This window comes from Scyliorhinus torazame, chromosome 17 (genome assembly GCF_047496885.1).
Source record: "Scyliorhinus torazame isolate Kashiwa2021f chromosome 17, sScyTor2.1, whole genome shotgun sequence".
Lineage (NCBI taxonomy): Eukaryota > Metazoa > Chordata > Chondrichthyes > Carcharhiniformes > Scyliorhinidae > Scyliorhinus > Scyliorhinus torazame.
The window spans coordinates 3088972-3104245 of record NC_092723.1 but is presented as its reverse complement, the minus strand read 5'-3'; the positions used below and the strand labels follow the sequence as shown (position 1 = coordinate 3104245).

At 45.3% G+C, this 15274-nt stretch overlaps 1 protein-coding gene across 1 annotated transcript; it reads right to left on the bottom strand.

The window, feature by feature from the left end:
* Window positions 1-1417: 1417 nt before the first annotated feature.
* psma5 (proteasome 20S subunit alpha 5) lies at window positions 1418-14768 on the bottom strand. Its single transcript, XM_072479903.1, has 9 exons — window positions 14590-14768; window positions 13657-13723; window positions 8342-8468; window positions 6800-6867; window positions 5466-5573; window positions 4782-4840; window positions 4282-4384; window positions 2402-2488; window positions 1418-1744 (listed from the first exon to the last, which is right to left on the bottom strand). Exons 1-9 carry the CDS (start codon window positions 14616-14618, stop codon window positions 1661-1663), a joined length of 732 nt encoding a protein of 243 aa, XP_072336004.1. The 5' UTR covers window positions 14619-14768; the 3' UTR covers window positions 1418-1660.
* Between the last annotated feature and the right edge of the window lie 506 nt (window positions 14769-15274).

Here is a 15274-nt window from a genome sequence, read left to right as displayed (position 1 = left end):
CTCCTTCCTCGCAAAATCCTGAACGCGCATGTACCTAAACACTTCTCCCTGCTCTAGCCCATACTTCGCTTCCAGCTCCCTCAATCCTGCAAACCGACCCCGAAGAAACAAATCTTTTAGCATCTTAATCCCCTTCTCGTCCCATTGTCATTTGAGAATATAACCACAGGAGAGGGCAGGCAGGCGAGAAGCTTGCAGGAAAGATCCTGACAAGGGAAGACCTCAGACACCACTGCCTGCAAAAGGCAAGGAGAAAGCAGACAACTGTAAACCTAGCCATGTCCATGAAGGAAAAACTACTACTTCACAAGGTCACTTTCTGCCTGTTAAATAAACAGCTTGAAGATTATATCTAGCTCGCAACTGACTAAAGCATTTTTAGGCTTTCAGCTGAAGGATTAGAGAACACGGTACAACACAACTAAACAGCATTCAATTCAGATCACTATTACTATGCTGCCAGGAAATATTGGGCAGTGCAGACAGTCTCCTGGAGCCAAGGAGCTCGAAGTGTTGATGGAAATAAGCATGATAGGGAATTCTTAATACATCTGACATTTCTCCTTTTAGTCTCCTACAAAGCAAGTGCCAGTGTTAAACGGTAGTCTTATATTCAATTTATTTTGCATCAAATGTTACTTTTCATAAGTGATGTCTCGCCATTGGCAAAATCGGTACTTCAAAATGTGAATAATCAAACTATTCGTCTCAAGATTAACAAGGAGGCAGCTCAAATTTTCACGTACCATCCAATTTAATATTGGATGCTATAGACCAGATTTTCAATGCCTATTCTGGCCTATGCTGACTGACCTCAAGCCAGGCCATGGTTAGGGTAGGGTATTGCAGTTGATCTTATGCTGGGTTTGGGTGGCAAATGTCAGCCACCCCTTTCACTTCTGGCTCCTCTCCACATCCCCTGCCAGGGGGTAGATGTGGGGACCTGAGGTGCGATAATGGAGATGGGCTATGATTTCCTCTTATTACCAGTCAGTGAGAAGACAGGTGACTTAGTGCAATATAGGGCACTTGGAAGCTAGGTAACTATATTTAGTCAGATATTAGTTTTGGTGAAGAAATAAAGAACAAAGATGAAAAAAAGACACACCCTTGATCAATGACGATAGGTTAATGTTACTTCATCTTCCTATAATCAGTTGAAATAAAAACATGTACATGAAAAATGTTGGTCCTAGAACGTTCTTTGTTTTTATTATTTCATATAGTCAGAGCTGTTTCAGGTTTGAATCACCAGTTTATAGCAAACACTGACAGGATTAAGGTTCATAATCAAGGAGGCTCAAAGTGAAACGAGGCTGAACTGAATTATATTTGGTCTATCTTTACCTTTGCCTCGCAACCTTTTTTGGTGCAAGGGTACTTTGGTGCAAAGTTGAATAAAGATTTTCTGAACGCATTATCAGTAACAAAATTTATTTAGCCTTATTTGATTCGTAACAAGTTTTCAATGCACTATGTACAGAGACCGTTTCAAATCCTTGAGATAAAAGATTGATGTAATTTGTAATACATAAAGAAAAATGTTTTCTGGAATTTCTTTCCTACAATAACTTTTATTTCATGAACAAAATCTTCAAGCGAGCATGGAACTTTGATTGTGCTCCGAATCAAACTCCAGGAAGCAGTGCCGTGTCGATATTCATGTTTGCAGTTTCTTAATTTCTTCTTCCAGCTCTTCCTTTGTGTACATATGAAATACTTTCGAAGGTTCCATTGTTGCGAGCTGAAAAAGAATCAGCAGTTATCAAACTCCGGCAAATTGTCGTGCTTGGCAGCAACAGAAGTGCTAACAAGGAGCTAAGGTTACTATCCACACAGCTTTTGTAGTGAGGCTCGTTACTGGAAATGCACAGGGATTTATATTCAAGCCTATGCTACTTTCTAGCTTCATTTACCGAGTGCATGTTCAATTATATATATATTTTTTCAGATTCCTCTGCATGAAGTCTCATATCGCTACCCAGATGCAATGCCTGGCACTTTGAGAAAATACACTGGTGCTCTAGTTGTCTGCTCCCTCGCTATCTCATCTCAGCTCCTATAGGGGCTCACACACCATGCTTCCTTGGGCACTGGCAACCCTCTAGTGCCTGGCAATCCTCTTCTGCAGGAGGGAAAAGCCAACTCTGGTCACCCAGCTGTGCTCACATCTATTCTGTTGATCAGGATGTGGGAGGGAAGGATAGGGAAAGAGAAATATAAATTATTGAATGTTTACAGCACAGGGGCTATGCAGCCCCAGCCAGCTCCTTGCAAGAGCAATGAATCTATTATCGATCAGACTGAGGCTTCAGAACCAGAAGTAAAATTATTAAACAAAAGCAGACAGCCCTAGCAGACTGAAGGACTTGCGGTTTTACCAGTGGCTAGACATTCATACCTCAATATTAGTAGCATTCAGTTTTTCTTCCATTACTTGTTTCAGGATGGTGAGAGCTGCGTTTTTTGCCTCTTCTAATGTCATTGACTAGAAATCAAAAACAATAATTGAAGTCTTCATCCAATGTAATTACTAAAGGCACCATTCTGCACACTTCCTCAATAATTTGTTAAATTAAACTGCTAGCTGAAATTTGGGTGGCAATGTGGATTTATACTCTGGCATGCAAACTGCCAATGGCAACACGTCGTGTATTGATTGATTTTGTGGAAAAAGATTAATACTTCCAATAAAGTGATCTTGACAACAAATAATATGGGAAATGAAGTCGGGAGAGAATTAAAACATCTGCTGCGATATGCACAAACTAATGCTCCGGGAAATTATACTTCAACTGAGAATTATTTCAGAAGGGAAAGGTTTTTGTAAAATATAACTGAAAAGGCTGGAAAAACACAGCAGGTCTGTCAGTATCTGTGGAGAGACAAGCAGAGTTAATGCTTGGACTTGAGACATTAACTCGGTTTCGCTCTCCACACATGCTGCCAGACCTGCTGCGTTTCCCCAGCACTTTCACTTTTTATTTCACATTTCCAGCATGTGGAGTATTCTGCTTTTATAAGTTTTTGAAACTGGTCCTAACTTGCTTTGCAATGATTTAAACATTATTTTCTGATCAGCCAAGTCCATTATAACTCGAGCCTACTTCTGGTTACATGAAGCTGCACAGCAAAACTCTTTTAGTCACAATGATTTATGAGCATAAGAAACCCAATACCCCAAAATATGAAGGTTGAAAGGAATGCCAATGCTTCATTGGTGTATGCTGAAAGCTGCAAGATGTTTGGAAAGTTTGGCTAACAAGAACCTAAGCATTGTACCCATGGTTTGCAGGACCGTCCAGGTTCAATAGATTTCAAGGGCAATGGACATGTATAATGTATCAGCTAAATTAATGCCGGATTTTGGAGTCAGCGGAAAAGTAACAGCGCTCGCTGTTGGTCTAGAAGCAAGTTGATCACAAAGATCTTGTGATTCCGGTAATGCAGACATCCCCTTTCCTGATGGCAAAGCAAAAATGGCATCAAGTCAAGGGGATCTCCTGGAATGCAAGAGGAGTGATATCAACAAGCTGGATAAGCAGCCAATCACATCAAAGTATTCTCACACAGCAAACCATTCATCCGTTAAATTTAAAATGTTCAGCTAGCGAAATAAATAATGATTGATATTTTAGCTTCTATCAGCTTCCAACGTAGTCGAACGATTAATTCCAGAATCTAAAATGTAGCATTTGACAATGAAATGTAAAATTATCCTATTGTTTAACACCCAGTTACACCTCATTCAGAAAAGTTTTTTTTTTAAAACAGCAAGAGAGGAAGTTCTTGTCACTTCATAGTGCTCTCATTGCTTGCAGTCTGCAGGGGTGGGAGGAGGGCCTCATTGCACACCCTCGGGAGAAGCGGACACTGACGGCACGATTTGGATTTCTGCATTATTATATACATGTTCAGACTCCCAGGTTGCTGTCAGTTTCAGGAGAACAACACTGATAGTTTTGCCATCATTGCCATCGCTAATTTCAGGCCAGTAAACTTAAAATTTTGCCAAGATCAATGTGTCAGACAATAACACACTCCTGTAGATTGAAGAGGGATCAAAATAAAAACTTGTGTTGGTTTTGGAAATTCACAAGATTGTGATGATTGGAAATACAAGTATTTTCCAAACGGCTGCTAATAAGTGTATATTTTATTACAATATTACCCAGATTTTTCATTAGTTAAGCGGGGGCCTACAAATGTTGAACCGTTTTTTTCCATGACATTAAGTGGATTAAATTCCAAACATCATCCTCTTTACAGTGGTGCCTGTACCTTACGATAAACCTCCTGGAGCGAGCTCTGGGCACCTTCAGAAGCAGAACCAATCGCTCTTGCATCACACTGTACAAAGGTCCCAGATGGATCCATATGATACCTGCACAAGAAATTAAAATTGCGCTCATAATTACAAAAACACCGTAAATATGTAACAATAAAACAAACCATAAATTGCCCATCCTAAGCACAGGCTAGAGACCCAACATTGTAGTCCTTGAATGACACAGCACAGTTTACCAGCATACATACAGCAGTTCAGTGTTGAATGCAGATCGGACATCCAACTGCTGAATTGTCAAAAGCCCCAAATCAAACAATAATTCAATTGAGCACTAGGGGGCCTCATCCTGCCGTCACTGGTATTAAAGCCAGCTCCAGGCAGGCCTGTCACCACGCTGTGCGACAGCTAAAATCATGCAGCCAACTTATCATGTTAAAAGTATCCTAATCCACTATTAACATATAACAAAGCATTCAGTAGAAATTATACTCACATCTGTGGTCCTTTTTCATCAATTCCTCCAAACAGCAAAGCCACACCAAATGGTCGGCTCTGAGAAAAGTTAAAAGTCAAGTCATTTTAATCACATCTTTCCTTTCAAACACACAAAAACTAAATGATAATATATTAAAAAGTTATCTTCTACCCTCCTGCAGTCAAGAAAAAGAAACAAAGAGGAGTTTTTTTGTGATCAAGCAAGAGGTACGGTAGGCCAAAGTCGCCCCGGCATTTTTGACCTTTCATTCACACCCTTTTTCCTTAGAGTCTGCTTCAAACACACAGTATCCCGCAAGAAGCTACAATATTTTCAAATCATTCAGTGAATCAAGTACTGTATCTTGCTATAGCAGAGAGGGGGAACATGGATTTCTTGCATACAACATAATTGTGAAACCATCTTTAAAAGCAGCAACTCTACCTTGTAGCTTGTTTAATTTAAATGATTATTAATATACACAGAAAGATTACTACTATAACCAGTTAACATGTTGTAACTGTTACAAAAAACAATACTCTAGTACATTACTGGATAATGTTCTGGATTTCCATAACCAATTGTGCATTAGCGGATGCCACAAATTGTTGTCAGTTTAACACGTGCGTCCTTAGTTTCGCCATCAATCCAACTGCAAATTCTGGACCCCTGCATCTATATGGATTTAGCGAGAAAATTTACCATTGCACCAGGATCTGCATCTTCTTCGCCAAACTGCAAGGCCAGGTTAGAAACTGCCTGCGTCACACTCTCCACGGTCATATTTTCATTATAGGTAAACCAATGATTCTAAAGAATAGAAAACAAATGCAATTGTAAGTTGTGCCAAATTAAATAACTTCATATGAATATTATTCCTATCCACAGAGGCATCAGAAATTTGACTAAAAGTTACAATCTTTAGGGGAAGAGAAAACAAAACATTTTAAATGTAATTTGAAATACAACAGATTGTAATTTTCAGGGACTTGTATTCAAAACACTGGCACCAAAATCAAGACCAAGCTGTAGTTGACGATTAAATAATATGTTTTTGTTAAACATCTTCCTCTTTCATACTTTCCTTAAACATAAGGAATAACAGGTGTTAGGAGCCTATCTATTTGCAATGTGTAAAACTGTGAGGAAATGTTACTGTGCCTCAGGAGTGATAACACTGAATCACGGTATCTTTTATATTAAAACAAATTTTAATGTAAACAGAATTAATCACATTAGCAACAACAAAAATTTACAGTTAAGAGTTACAACAGTTCTGAAGTAAAAGAGAAAACCTTAACTTGCTTCCTAAAACCAGTCTCTAAATTCCAATTAAGCAAATCAATATATTTCAAATATCAATCACAAATAAAGTTAACAACCAGGTTTCTACTTGCTTTTCTCGTGCAGAATCCTTGGAAAAAGAACCTTTCAGGACCAAGCTAAAATACCTCTGTTCAGATGAGAGTTCTAGGACCAACTGACTCCTACATCATCTGTACCCAAAGCACTCTTTTGTTTCTTCTTTCAAGATGTTCCATGACTTGCTTTGCCAGGACCAAACACAATGCCGCTCATAAATCATGTGCTCCATTGAGCCTGCTCCGTTCAAAACAATCATGGCCCAACTCCACTTTGCCACCTGCTCCCCATATACCTGGATTCTCAGACACCAAGAATCTATCTATCCCAGATTATTCAACAATGGAACATCCACAACCCTCTGGGTGGCAAATTCCAACAATTCAAAGTAATTTATCCCCATTTCAGTCCTTTATCCTGAGATTGTATTCCCGTGTTTTAGATTCCTCAAATAGCGGAAACAATCTCTCAGCATCTACACTACCAAACTCCTTCAGATGACAGTCTGTTTCTTACAACAGAGGTTTTGCCTGCCGAGTATTTGCAGCATTTCACTTAATATAAAACATCAAGTTGGTGGTTAAAAAATGCACTGTATCCATCTAAGGTCACATTATAAAAATAAGTTATTTAACATTTTAAAATAGGTTCATTTGCAAAAATGGTAATTTTACCTGCGTTTCAACCCTTGCTTTGTCAATCAAAGTTTTGGCATCAGCTATTAACCCACTCATTGCACAACCTAGCAACAAAATAATTAACAAGTAAGGGAAGACATTCCAAAAAACATAGAATGGATGTTGAAATTTAAATGCAATAGCCTTTATCCAAGACAAAATGCCTACATTTGATACAGGGGTATTTTTATTTACAAATACAGACTCAAAAGTACAAGCTGTTGACTCTCATAATAACCCAAAACATTTTGCACAAATATGCATTACGTAACAAAGCAGACAGATCATGCAAACATCAAAACTAATGCAACAAAATAATACTGGACAATCTCAGCAGGTCTGACAGCATCTGTGGAGAGTGAGAGAGGAGAGAGAAGGGAGCTAACATTGCGAGTCTGGATCACTTTGCCAGAGCTTTGGCAAAGAATCATCCAGACTCGAAACATTAGCTCCAGAGAGGCTGTCAGACCTTTTTAATTTTTTCAAAACAAAACAACAGTTGCAATTATAAGGAACACCCTGTCCCCATTTCCTTTATAATTTTATTCTAGGCCTTTATCAAACTAATTTGACACTTCTGCAGTCAAGACCTGTTTTGATGTCTCTGCCGATGTCAATCAACAGGGACCACCAGGCCAACTCAGGACTTTACAGCAGGAGGAGGCCATCCATCCAATATAATTTTTCCAAAGGGCCTGCACTGTCTACCTATCTATAGAAAGCATCCTATCTGGCTGCATCACAGCCTGGTATGGTAACTGCTCAGCCCAAGAACGCAAGCACATAGCCCAGTCCATTACGCGAACCCAACTCCCATCCATTGACTGTCTATACCTCCCGCTGCCTGGGGAAAGCGGGCAGCATAATCAAAGACCCCTCCCACCCGGGTTACTCACTCTTCCAACTTCTTCCATCGGGCAGGAGATTCAAAAGTCTGAGAACACCAACTAACAGATTCAAAAACAGTTTCTTCCCCACTGTTACCAGACTCCTGAATGACCCTCTTATGGACTGACCTGATCTCTTCACACATCTTCTCTACTGAGTACTATTACACTCCGTATGCTTCACCCGCTACCTGTGCCTATGTATTTACATTGTGTATTTATGCATGCCCCTATGTTTTTTTCATGTATGGAATGATCTGTCTGGACTGCACGCAGAACAATAATTTGCACTGTACCTCGGTACACGTGACAATAAAACAAATCCAATCCAATCTACCGAGTCACATTCCCATGACCTCCACCGTGCCTTTTTCAAATTACACTCTTCCACATTGTTTTTAAAAGTAAATTATGAATTTTGCCTCCATCACTTGGATTAAGACTTTGACACAGGCTGAAACGTGTCATGTATTTCATTTTAATCAGTCTCGAGGAGGTGTAATATGTCATAGCAATCATTTTCTACTGTGTCAACCATTTCCCCAGATATTCATCTGTAAAATTTGCTGTTGCACTCATTATTCAGGAAGTATTGAAGAAGAAAAAAGGTTCAACTGTCAATGTCCTGCAAATTCTTTTTAAGTGTACTAACCTATGTGGGCATCAATTTCAACAATTTTCTCAATGCTATTGGGTTCCATCAGGGGTGAAGTGATTCTCTTTTCAACTGCAAGAACAACACCTTCTGTAGTCTGGATTCCGATTGCTGTGGAGCCCAACTATAGGAAGAGAAAGAGCATTTTGTTACATTTTGACTGTTTAGCTAGCTTTAAAAAGTACACCATTAAAAATCCCAGAAATTGAGATATTTGGGGCAGCACGGTAGCATTGTGGATAGCACAATTGCTTCACAGCTCCAGGTCCCAGGTTCGATTCCGGCTTGGGTCACTGTCTGTGCAGAGTCTGCACATCCTCCCAGTGTGTGCGTGGGTTTCCTCCGGGTGCTCCGGTTTCCTCCCACAGTCCAAAGATGTGTAGGTTAGGTGGATTGGCCATGATAAATTGCCCTTAGTGTCCAACATTGCCCTTAGTGTTGGGTGGGGATACTGGGGATAGGGTGGAGGTGTTGACCTTGGGTAGGGTGCTCTTTCCAAGAGCTGGCACAGACTCGATGGGCCGAATGGCCTCCTTCTGCACTGTAAATTCTATGATAATCTATGATATAAAATGTTAGAAAACTCTTTAAAACAAAAGTTCTGATATACAAAGTATCTACTCAGAAGAACATAACGTTTCAGATACTGATGGCTACGCCATCTATTTCGAGCATTTGCTGTTTCTATTTCAGATTTTCAGCTTTGACAGTTCCACCACCACCGCCTGTCCCCCCCCCCCCCCCTCTCTTATATCTGAACATCTAGCTCGCCTGTTCTGCCATTTAATTAGAAAATTAAGGATGAGCAAAACTTGTAATGGTGGCTGATGTCATGGGTTCCACAAATTGGTAGGAGGATCTGAATTGCAGACTGAAATGTGACAGAAATAAATTCAGCTCAGAATTCAGATAACTTGCATGTCTAGTGCCATTAACACCCAAAACAATTCATGGGAAGGTATTGAGGCAAAAAGGGATCGCAAGAGGAGTAACTAAAAATCTGGTCAAAGAGATAACCAAGTAGACAGAAATTAAGAAAATGTCCCAAAGCTTAAATCAGTGGTGAGGAACAGGGGTGCACAAAAGAGGTAGAGGCCAGAGTTCAGAGATGGTTGCAGTGATAGGAAGAGAAGACATGAGGGATTTAAACAAAACTGAAGAATGTTAAATAGAGGGTTGGGAAGTTCAGACCCAATTTAGGTCAGTGAGCGTAACAGTGACGGGTAAGCAGTATTTAGTGAGGATTAAGGGATGGACCATTTTTTTTGTAAGCTAGTCTGTGCAGAGAAGAATCAGACACTGGTTAGAAGAGCACTAGATTGGCTGTATCGGAGGTGACAAAAAATTGAAATTCTGACAATAGTTCAGTTGAGGACATGTTGAAAACAGGCAGCATTAGAACTGGAAGTCAATGGTCTGGAGCAGAACACCTCGAGCATTAATTGATTCAAATTATTCAGAAAGAGACAAAGAAGACTTGCATTGATAAAAGTACTTTTAACAATGTCAGGAAGTCCTGAAGTACTTTACAGCCAATTAAGGACTTATTACAGGAAATGTGACAGTCTTTCGAACACAGCAATGGGATAATGATCAAATAAACTGCTTTAGTGCTATTGGGGGATAAATATTGGCTAGGAAACCACGGGTCTAATGAGAGTGAGGAACATAAAAATATTTAATATTGGGAAAATTGGAAGAGAAATTAATGTAATGAAATGTCGACAATTCCCTGCACAAGTGATGGCCTAGGCTTATGGCTTGTAAAGGAATGGCTTCAGATAGTGATTGCCTTGGTTTTGATCTCACAAATTCCAGATTCTAGAATGTTCCTAGTGGCAAGATTTTTTTCGATATATAAAAGGTAAGAGAGAGGTAAGAATGGATGTTGGACCACTGGAAAATGTGGCTGGAGAAGTAGTAATAGGGAATAAAGAAATGGCAGGGGAACTAAATAGGAACTTTTCATCAGTCTTCACAGTGGTAGACACCAGTGGCATTCCAGGAATTCAAGAGAATCAGGGGTAGGGGTGAGAGCAGTGGCCATCACCAAGGAGAAGGTGCTGGGGAAGCTGAAAGGTCTGAAGGTGGATAAATCACTCGGACCGGATGGACTACACCCCAGGGTTCTGAAGGAGATAGCGGAGGAGATTGTTGGGCAGCACGGTAGCATTGTGGATAGCACAATTGCTTCACAGCTCCAGGATCCCAGGTTCGATTCCGGCTTGGGTCACTGTCTATGTGGAGTCTGCACGTTCTCCCCGTGTCTGCGTGGGTTTCCTCCGGGGGCTCCGGTTTCCTCCCACAGTCCAAAGATGTGCAGGTTAGGTGGATTGGCCATGATAAATTGCCCTTAGTGTCTAAAATGGCCCTTAGTGTTGGGTGGGGTTACTGGGTTATGGGGATCGGGTGGAGGTGTTGACCTTGGGTAGGGTGCTCTTTCCAAGAGCTGGTGCAGACTCGATGGCCCGCATGGCCTCCTTCTGCACTGTAAATTCTATGATAATTGTGGAGGCATCGTGGTGATCTTTCAGGAATCACTGGAGTCAGGAAGGGCACCAGAGGACTGGAAAGTGGCTAATGTAACACCGCTGTTTGAGAAGCGAGAGGCGCAGAAGATGGGAAATTAAAGGCTGGTTAGCCGGAGTTCAGTCGTTGGTAAGAATTTAGAGTCCATTAATAAGGATGAGATTGCGGAGTACTTGAAAGTGCATGATAAAATAGGACTGAGTCAGCACGGTTTCGTCAAGGGGAGGCCCATGCCTGGCAAATCTGTTGGAATTCTTTGAGGTGGTAACAAGGAAGATAGACAAAGGAGAGCCAGTGGACGTGATGTACTTGGATTTCCAAAAGGCCTTTGAAAAGGTGGCATACAGGAGACTGCTAAATAAGTTAAGAGCCCATGGTGTTACGGGCAAGATACTTGCATAAATAAAGGATTGGCTGACTGGCAGAAGGCAGGGGGTGGGGATAAAGGGGTCTTTTTCAGGATGGTAGCTGGTGACAGTGGTGTGTCTCAGGGGTCAAGGGTTGGGACCACAACTATTCATTCTAGGAACATAGGAATTAGGAGTAGATGACAATTCAGATCTGCAGTCTGCTCCGCCATTCAATCAGATCATGGCAGATCTCTTCCTGGTCTCAAATAATCTTTATTATTGTCACAAGTAGGCTTACATTAACACTGCAATGAAGTTACTGTGAAATCCCCTAGTCGCCACACTCCAGCACCTGTTTGGGTACACAGAGGGAGAATTCAGAATGTCCAATTCACCTAACAGCACATCTTTTGGAACTTGTGGGAGGGAACCACTGGGTTCTCTGGTTTCCTCCCAGTCCAAAGACGGGCACATTAGGTGGATTGGCTGTTGGCGGCACTGTAGCCCAGTGGTTAGCACTGTTGCTTCACAGCTCCAGGTTTGAATCTCGCTTGGGTCACTGTGTGCGGAGTCTGCATGTCCTCCCCGTATCTGCGTGGGTTTCCTCCCTCAATCCAAAGATGTGCAGATTAGGTGGATTTGCCATGCTAAATTGCCCTTAGTGTCCAAAAAGGTTAGGTGGGGTTACTGGGATAGGGTGGAGATGTGGACTTAAGTAGGGAGCTCTTTCCAAGGGCCGATGCAGATTCGATGGGCCGAAAGGCCTCCTTCTGCACTGTAAATTCTATGATAAATTGTCCCTTAGTTTCCAAAGATGTGCAGGTTAGATGGTGTTACAGAGATAGGGCGGTGGAGTGGGCCAAGGTAGGGTACTCTTTCAGAGGGTTTGTGCACACCATGGTCCAAAAGACCACCTTCTGCACTATAGGAATGATATGGTTCTATTAATCAACCCTGCATCATTGCACAGTACTAGATCTAAAATAGCGTTATCCCCAGCTGGTTCTATAACATATTGCACCAGGAAACGCGTCACAAAACTTGTATTCTACAAACTCACCTTCACCTATTTGATTAATCCAGTCTTTATGAAGATGAACATATCCACAATCTTTACATTGCCTTTGTTACAAGCTCCAATAATTTCTTGTCCATTTCTCTGTCCAATACTATAACTACTCTAGAGCATATAAACTATTCCCACCAACCTTTTCTGATCTTTATATTCTTAATCTCCACCCACTCTGATTCCATTTCCTGATTTTCTGAGGCAAGATCCTTTCTCACTAAGTCCTCACATAATCCTTTATAATAAAGACTACCCCTCCTCCTTTCATATTCTGCCTGTCTTTTCAAAATGTTGAGTATCACAGAATATTTATTTCTCAATCTATGTCAGCTTGTAACTGTGTCTTTAAAATGGCAACTAGATTTGAACCATTTATCTCTAATTGTGGCACTAGTTAATCGACATTAAAGCGACGCTTCTCGGGTGCAGATGTGACTTCATTTTTAAAATTCCTATTCCCTGCTTGGACCTCACTCTTGGTTACATTATTATCGTAAAACATTCTGTCCCTTCCAATCCCAGTCAGCATGGGTGAGATACTCCAGTCCCGCCAACAGTGCACCACTGTCGTGGGTTTCCCAGCAGTGTAGAGTGGATTCAATGGGAAATCTATTGACAGCGGTGGGACCAGAAGGTTCCGCAGCTGGCCAACAGCAGGCCGCCTCCTGCTGCCAGGAAACACTCCGCGGGAAGGCCAGAGAATGTTGCCTCTCGTCTTTCTTCACATCGACATACCTTTCTATCGGCCAAACCTGTGTCTTTGGATTTCTAAATGTCTCTTCTCCCAAAGCCTCTCCCTATTTCTGTAGCCTTTCGCCTCGTCTGATTAAGGTCTATTACAAGAAAATGCTTTCAGTTACTTCATCCAGAAGATGCAGCAGTGGAAATCGGTCATTCGGTCTGCTCCGCCATTCAGGAGACCATGGGTGATCTGATGTGCTCATCCGCACTCCAGATTTCCGCCTTCCCACAGAACCCTCAATTCCCTCGCTGATTAAATACCTGTCTCTCACTCTGGGATGAACTGACCGACCCAGTCTCTGTGGTAGATAGATTGTTTACAGCATGGAAACAGGCCCTTCGGCCCAGCTTGTCCATGCCACCCAATTTCTACCACTATGTCAGTCCCACTTGCCCGCATTTGGGCCATATCCCTCTATACCCACCCTGCCCCTGTAACTGTCCAACTGCTTTTAAAAGGACAAAATTGTACCCGCCACTACCACTGCCTCTGGCAGCGAAGAAATTTCCCCTCTGGTCTCTTTTGTATCTCTCCCCTTAAACCTAGTTCTAGACTCCTCTGCATTTGGGAAAAGATGTCGATTATCTACATTGAAACACAGCCCAGTATTGTACAAACTCACCTTAATGGCCTCGATGGCATATTCGACTTGGAACAATCGGCCTTCTGGAGAGAATGTATTGACACCCCTGAAAGTGAAACCAAAAACCCATCAACACGTAAATTAAAACTTTTATTAACGGGGGGGGCGGGGGGGAAAGAGAGGCTGGGGGGGGGGGCGTTGAGGTGAAGGCCGGGGAGTGGAGCAGCGCACGGTGCAGTGACTATCCGGGCGGCGCGGGGGGGGGGGGGGGAGATCCGGGCGGCGCGGGGGGGGGGGGGGGAGATCCGGGCGGCGCGGGGGGGGGGGGGGGGGGGGGAGATCCGGGCGGCGCGGGGGGGGGGGGGGGAGGGATCCGGTCGGCGCGGGGGGGGGGGGGGATCCGGTCGGCGCGGGGGGGGGGGGGGATCCGGGCGGCGCGGGGGGGGGGGGGGATCCGGTCGGCGCGGGGGGGGGGGGGGGATCCGGGCGGCGCGGGGGGGGGGGGGGGAATCCGGGCGGCGCGGGGGGGGGGGGATCCGGGCGGGGGGGGGGGGGGGGGGAGATCCGGGCGGGGGGGGGGGGGGGGAGATCCGGGCGGCGCGGGGGGGGGGGGGGAGATCCGGGCGGCGCGGGGGGGGAGGGGGGGGGGGGGGATCCGGGCGGCGCGGGGGGGGGGGGGGGGGAGATCCGGGCGGCGCGGGGGGGGGGGGATCCGGGCGGCGCGGGGGGGGGGGGATCCGGGCGGCGCGGGGGGGGGATCCGGGCGGCGCGGGGGGGGGGGATCCGGGCGGCGCGGGGGGGGGGGATCCGGGCGGCGCGGGGGGGATCCGGGCGGCGCGGGGGGGGGGATCCGGGCGGCGCGGGGGGGGGGGATCCGGGCGGCGCGGGGGGGATCCGGGCGGCGCGGGGGGGGGGATCCGGGCTGCTCAGGCCGGGCCCCGGTCGCAGTGACGAAGCTCGGGCTGCACTCACCGGTCATACTCGGAGCGGATGATGAACATGGCGGGTGTGGTTATGGACAGCGGGAGCGGGTTTGTGCTGAGCGGCGGCTCGGGGAGGGACGCGGGGCTCCGGGGCTGGGACTCGACTCCAATCCGCAGGCTGACGCCGCAAAGCTGCCGACTGAAGGCCCAACCGACAGGCGCCAGACCCACCCCGCCCCATCCTCGCCTCCCATTGGCTGTCGGGGTGGCCAGTGGGCGGGGCTCCCTAGCATCGTTGTGGTCTATTGGCTGGCGGGGCGCGGCCGGGAGGGGGCGGGACACGGGGCGGGGCGCGGCCGGGAGGGGGCGGGACACGGGGCGGGGCGCGGCCGGGAGGGGGCGGGGCGCGGCCGGGAGGGGGCGGGGCGAGGCCGGGAGGGGGCGGGGCGCGGCCGGGAGGGGGGGCGGGGCGCGGCCGGGAGGGGGGGCGGGGCGAGGCCGGGAGGGGGCGGGGCGCGGCTGGGAGGCGGGGCTCCTCACTCAGCATCACAGTGCGCTTGGGGGGAAAGGGGGGGATAGAGACCAGGCCTGGGGACCCAAGCCGGGAATTGAACCTGGGACCCAGGCGCTGTGAAGCAACTGTGCTAACCACTGTGCTGCCCCTTATGAGGGGTAAGTCATGCTTGGCAAACCTGCTCGAGTTCTTTGAGATTGTGGCGCACAAAGACTCCGTG

Excerpts from the sequence above, each read along its gene's own strand:
- psma5 (XM_072479903.1), bottom strand. The coding sequence starts at position 14,618 with ATGTTCATCATCCGCTCCGAGTATGACCG. Across the intron at positions 4,841-5,465 it reads ATGCAGATCCTGGTGCAATG|AGCCGACCATTTGGTGTGGC; the intron begins GTAAATTTTCTC and ends AACTTTTCTCAG. Across the intron at positions 2,489-4,281 it reads TCCAGGAGGTTTATCGTAAG|TCAATGACATTAGAAGAGGC; the intron begins GTACAGGCACCA and ends TTTGATTTCTAG.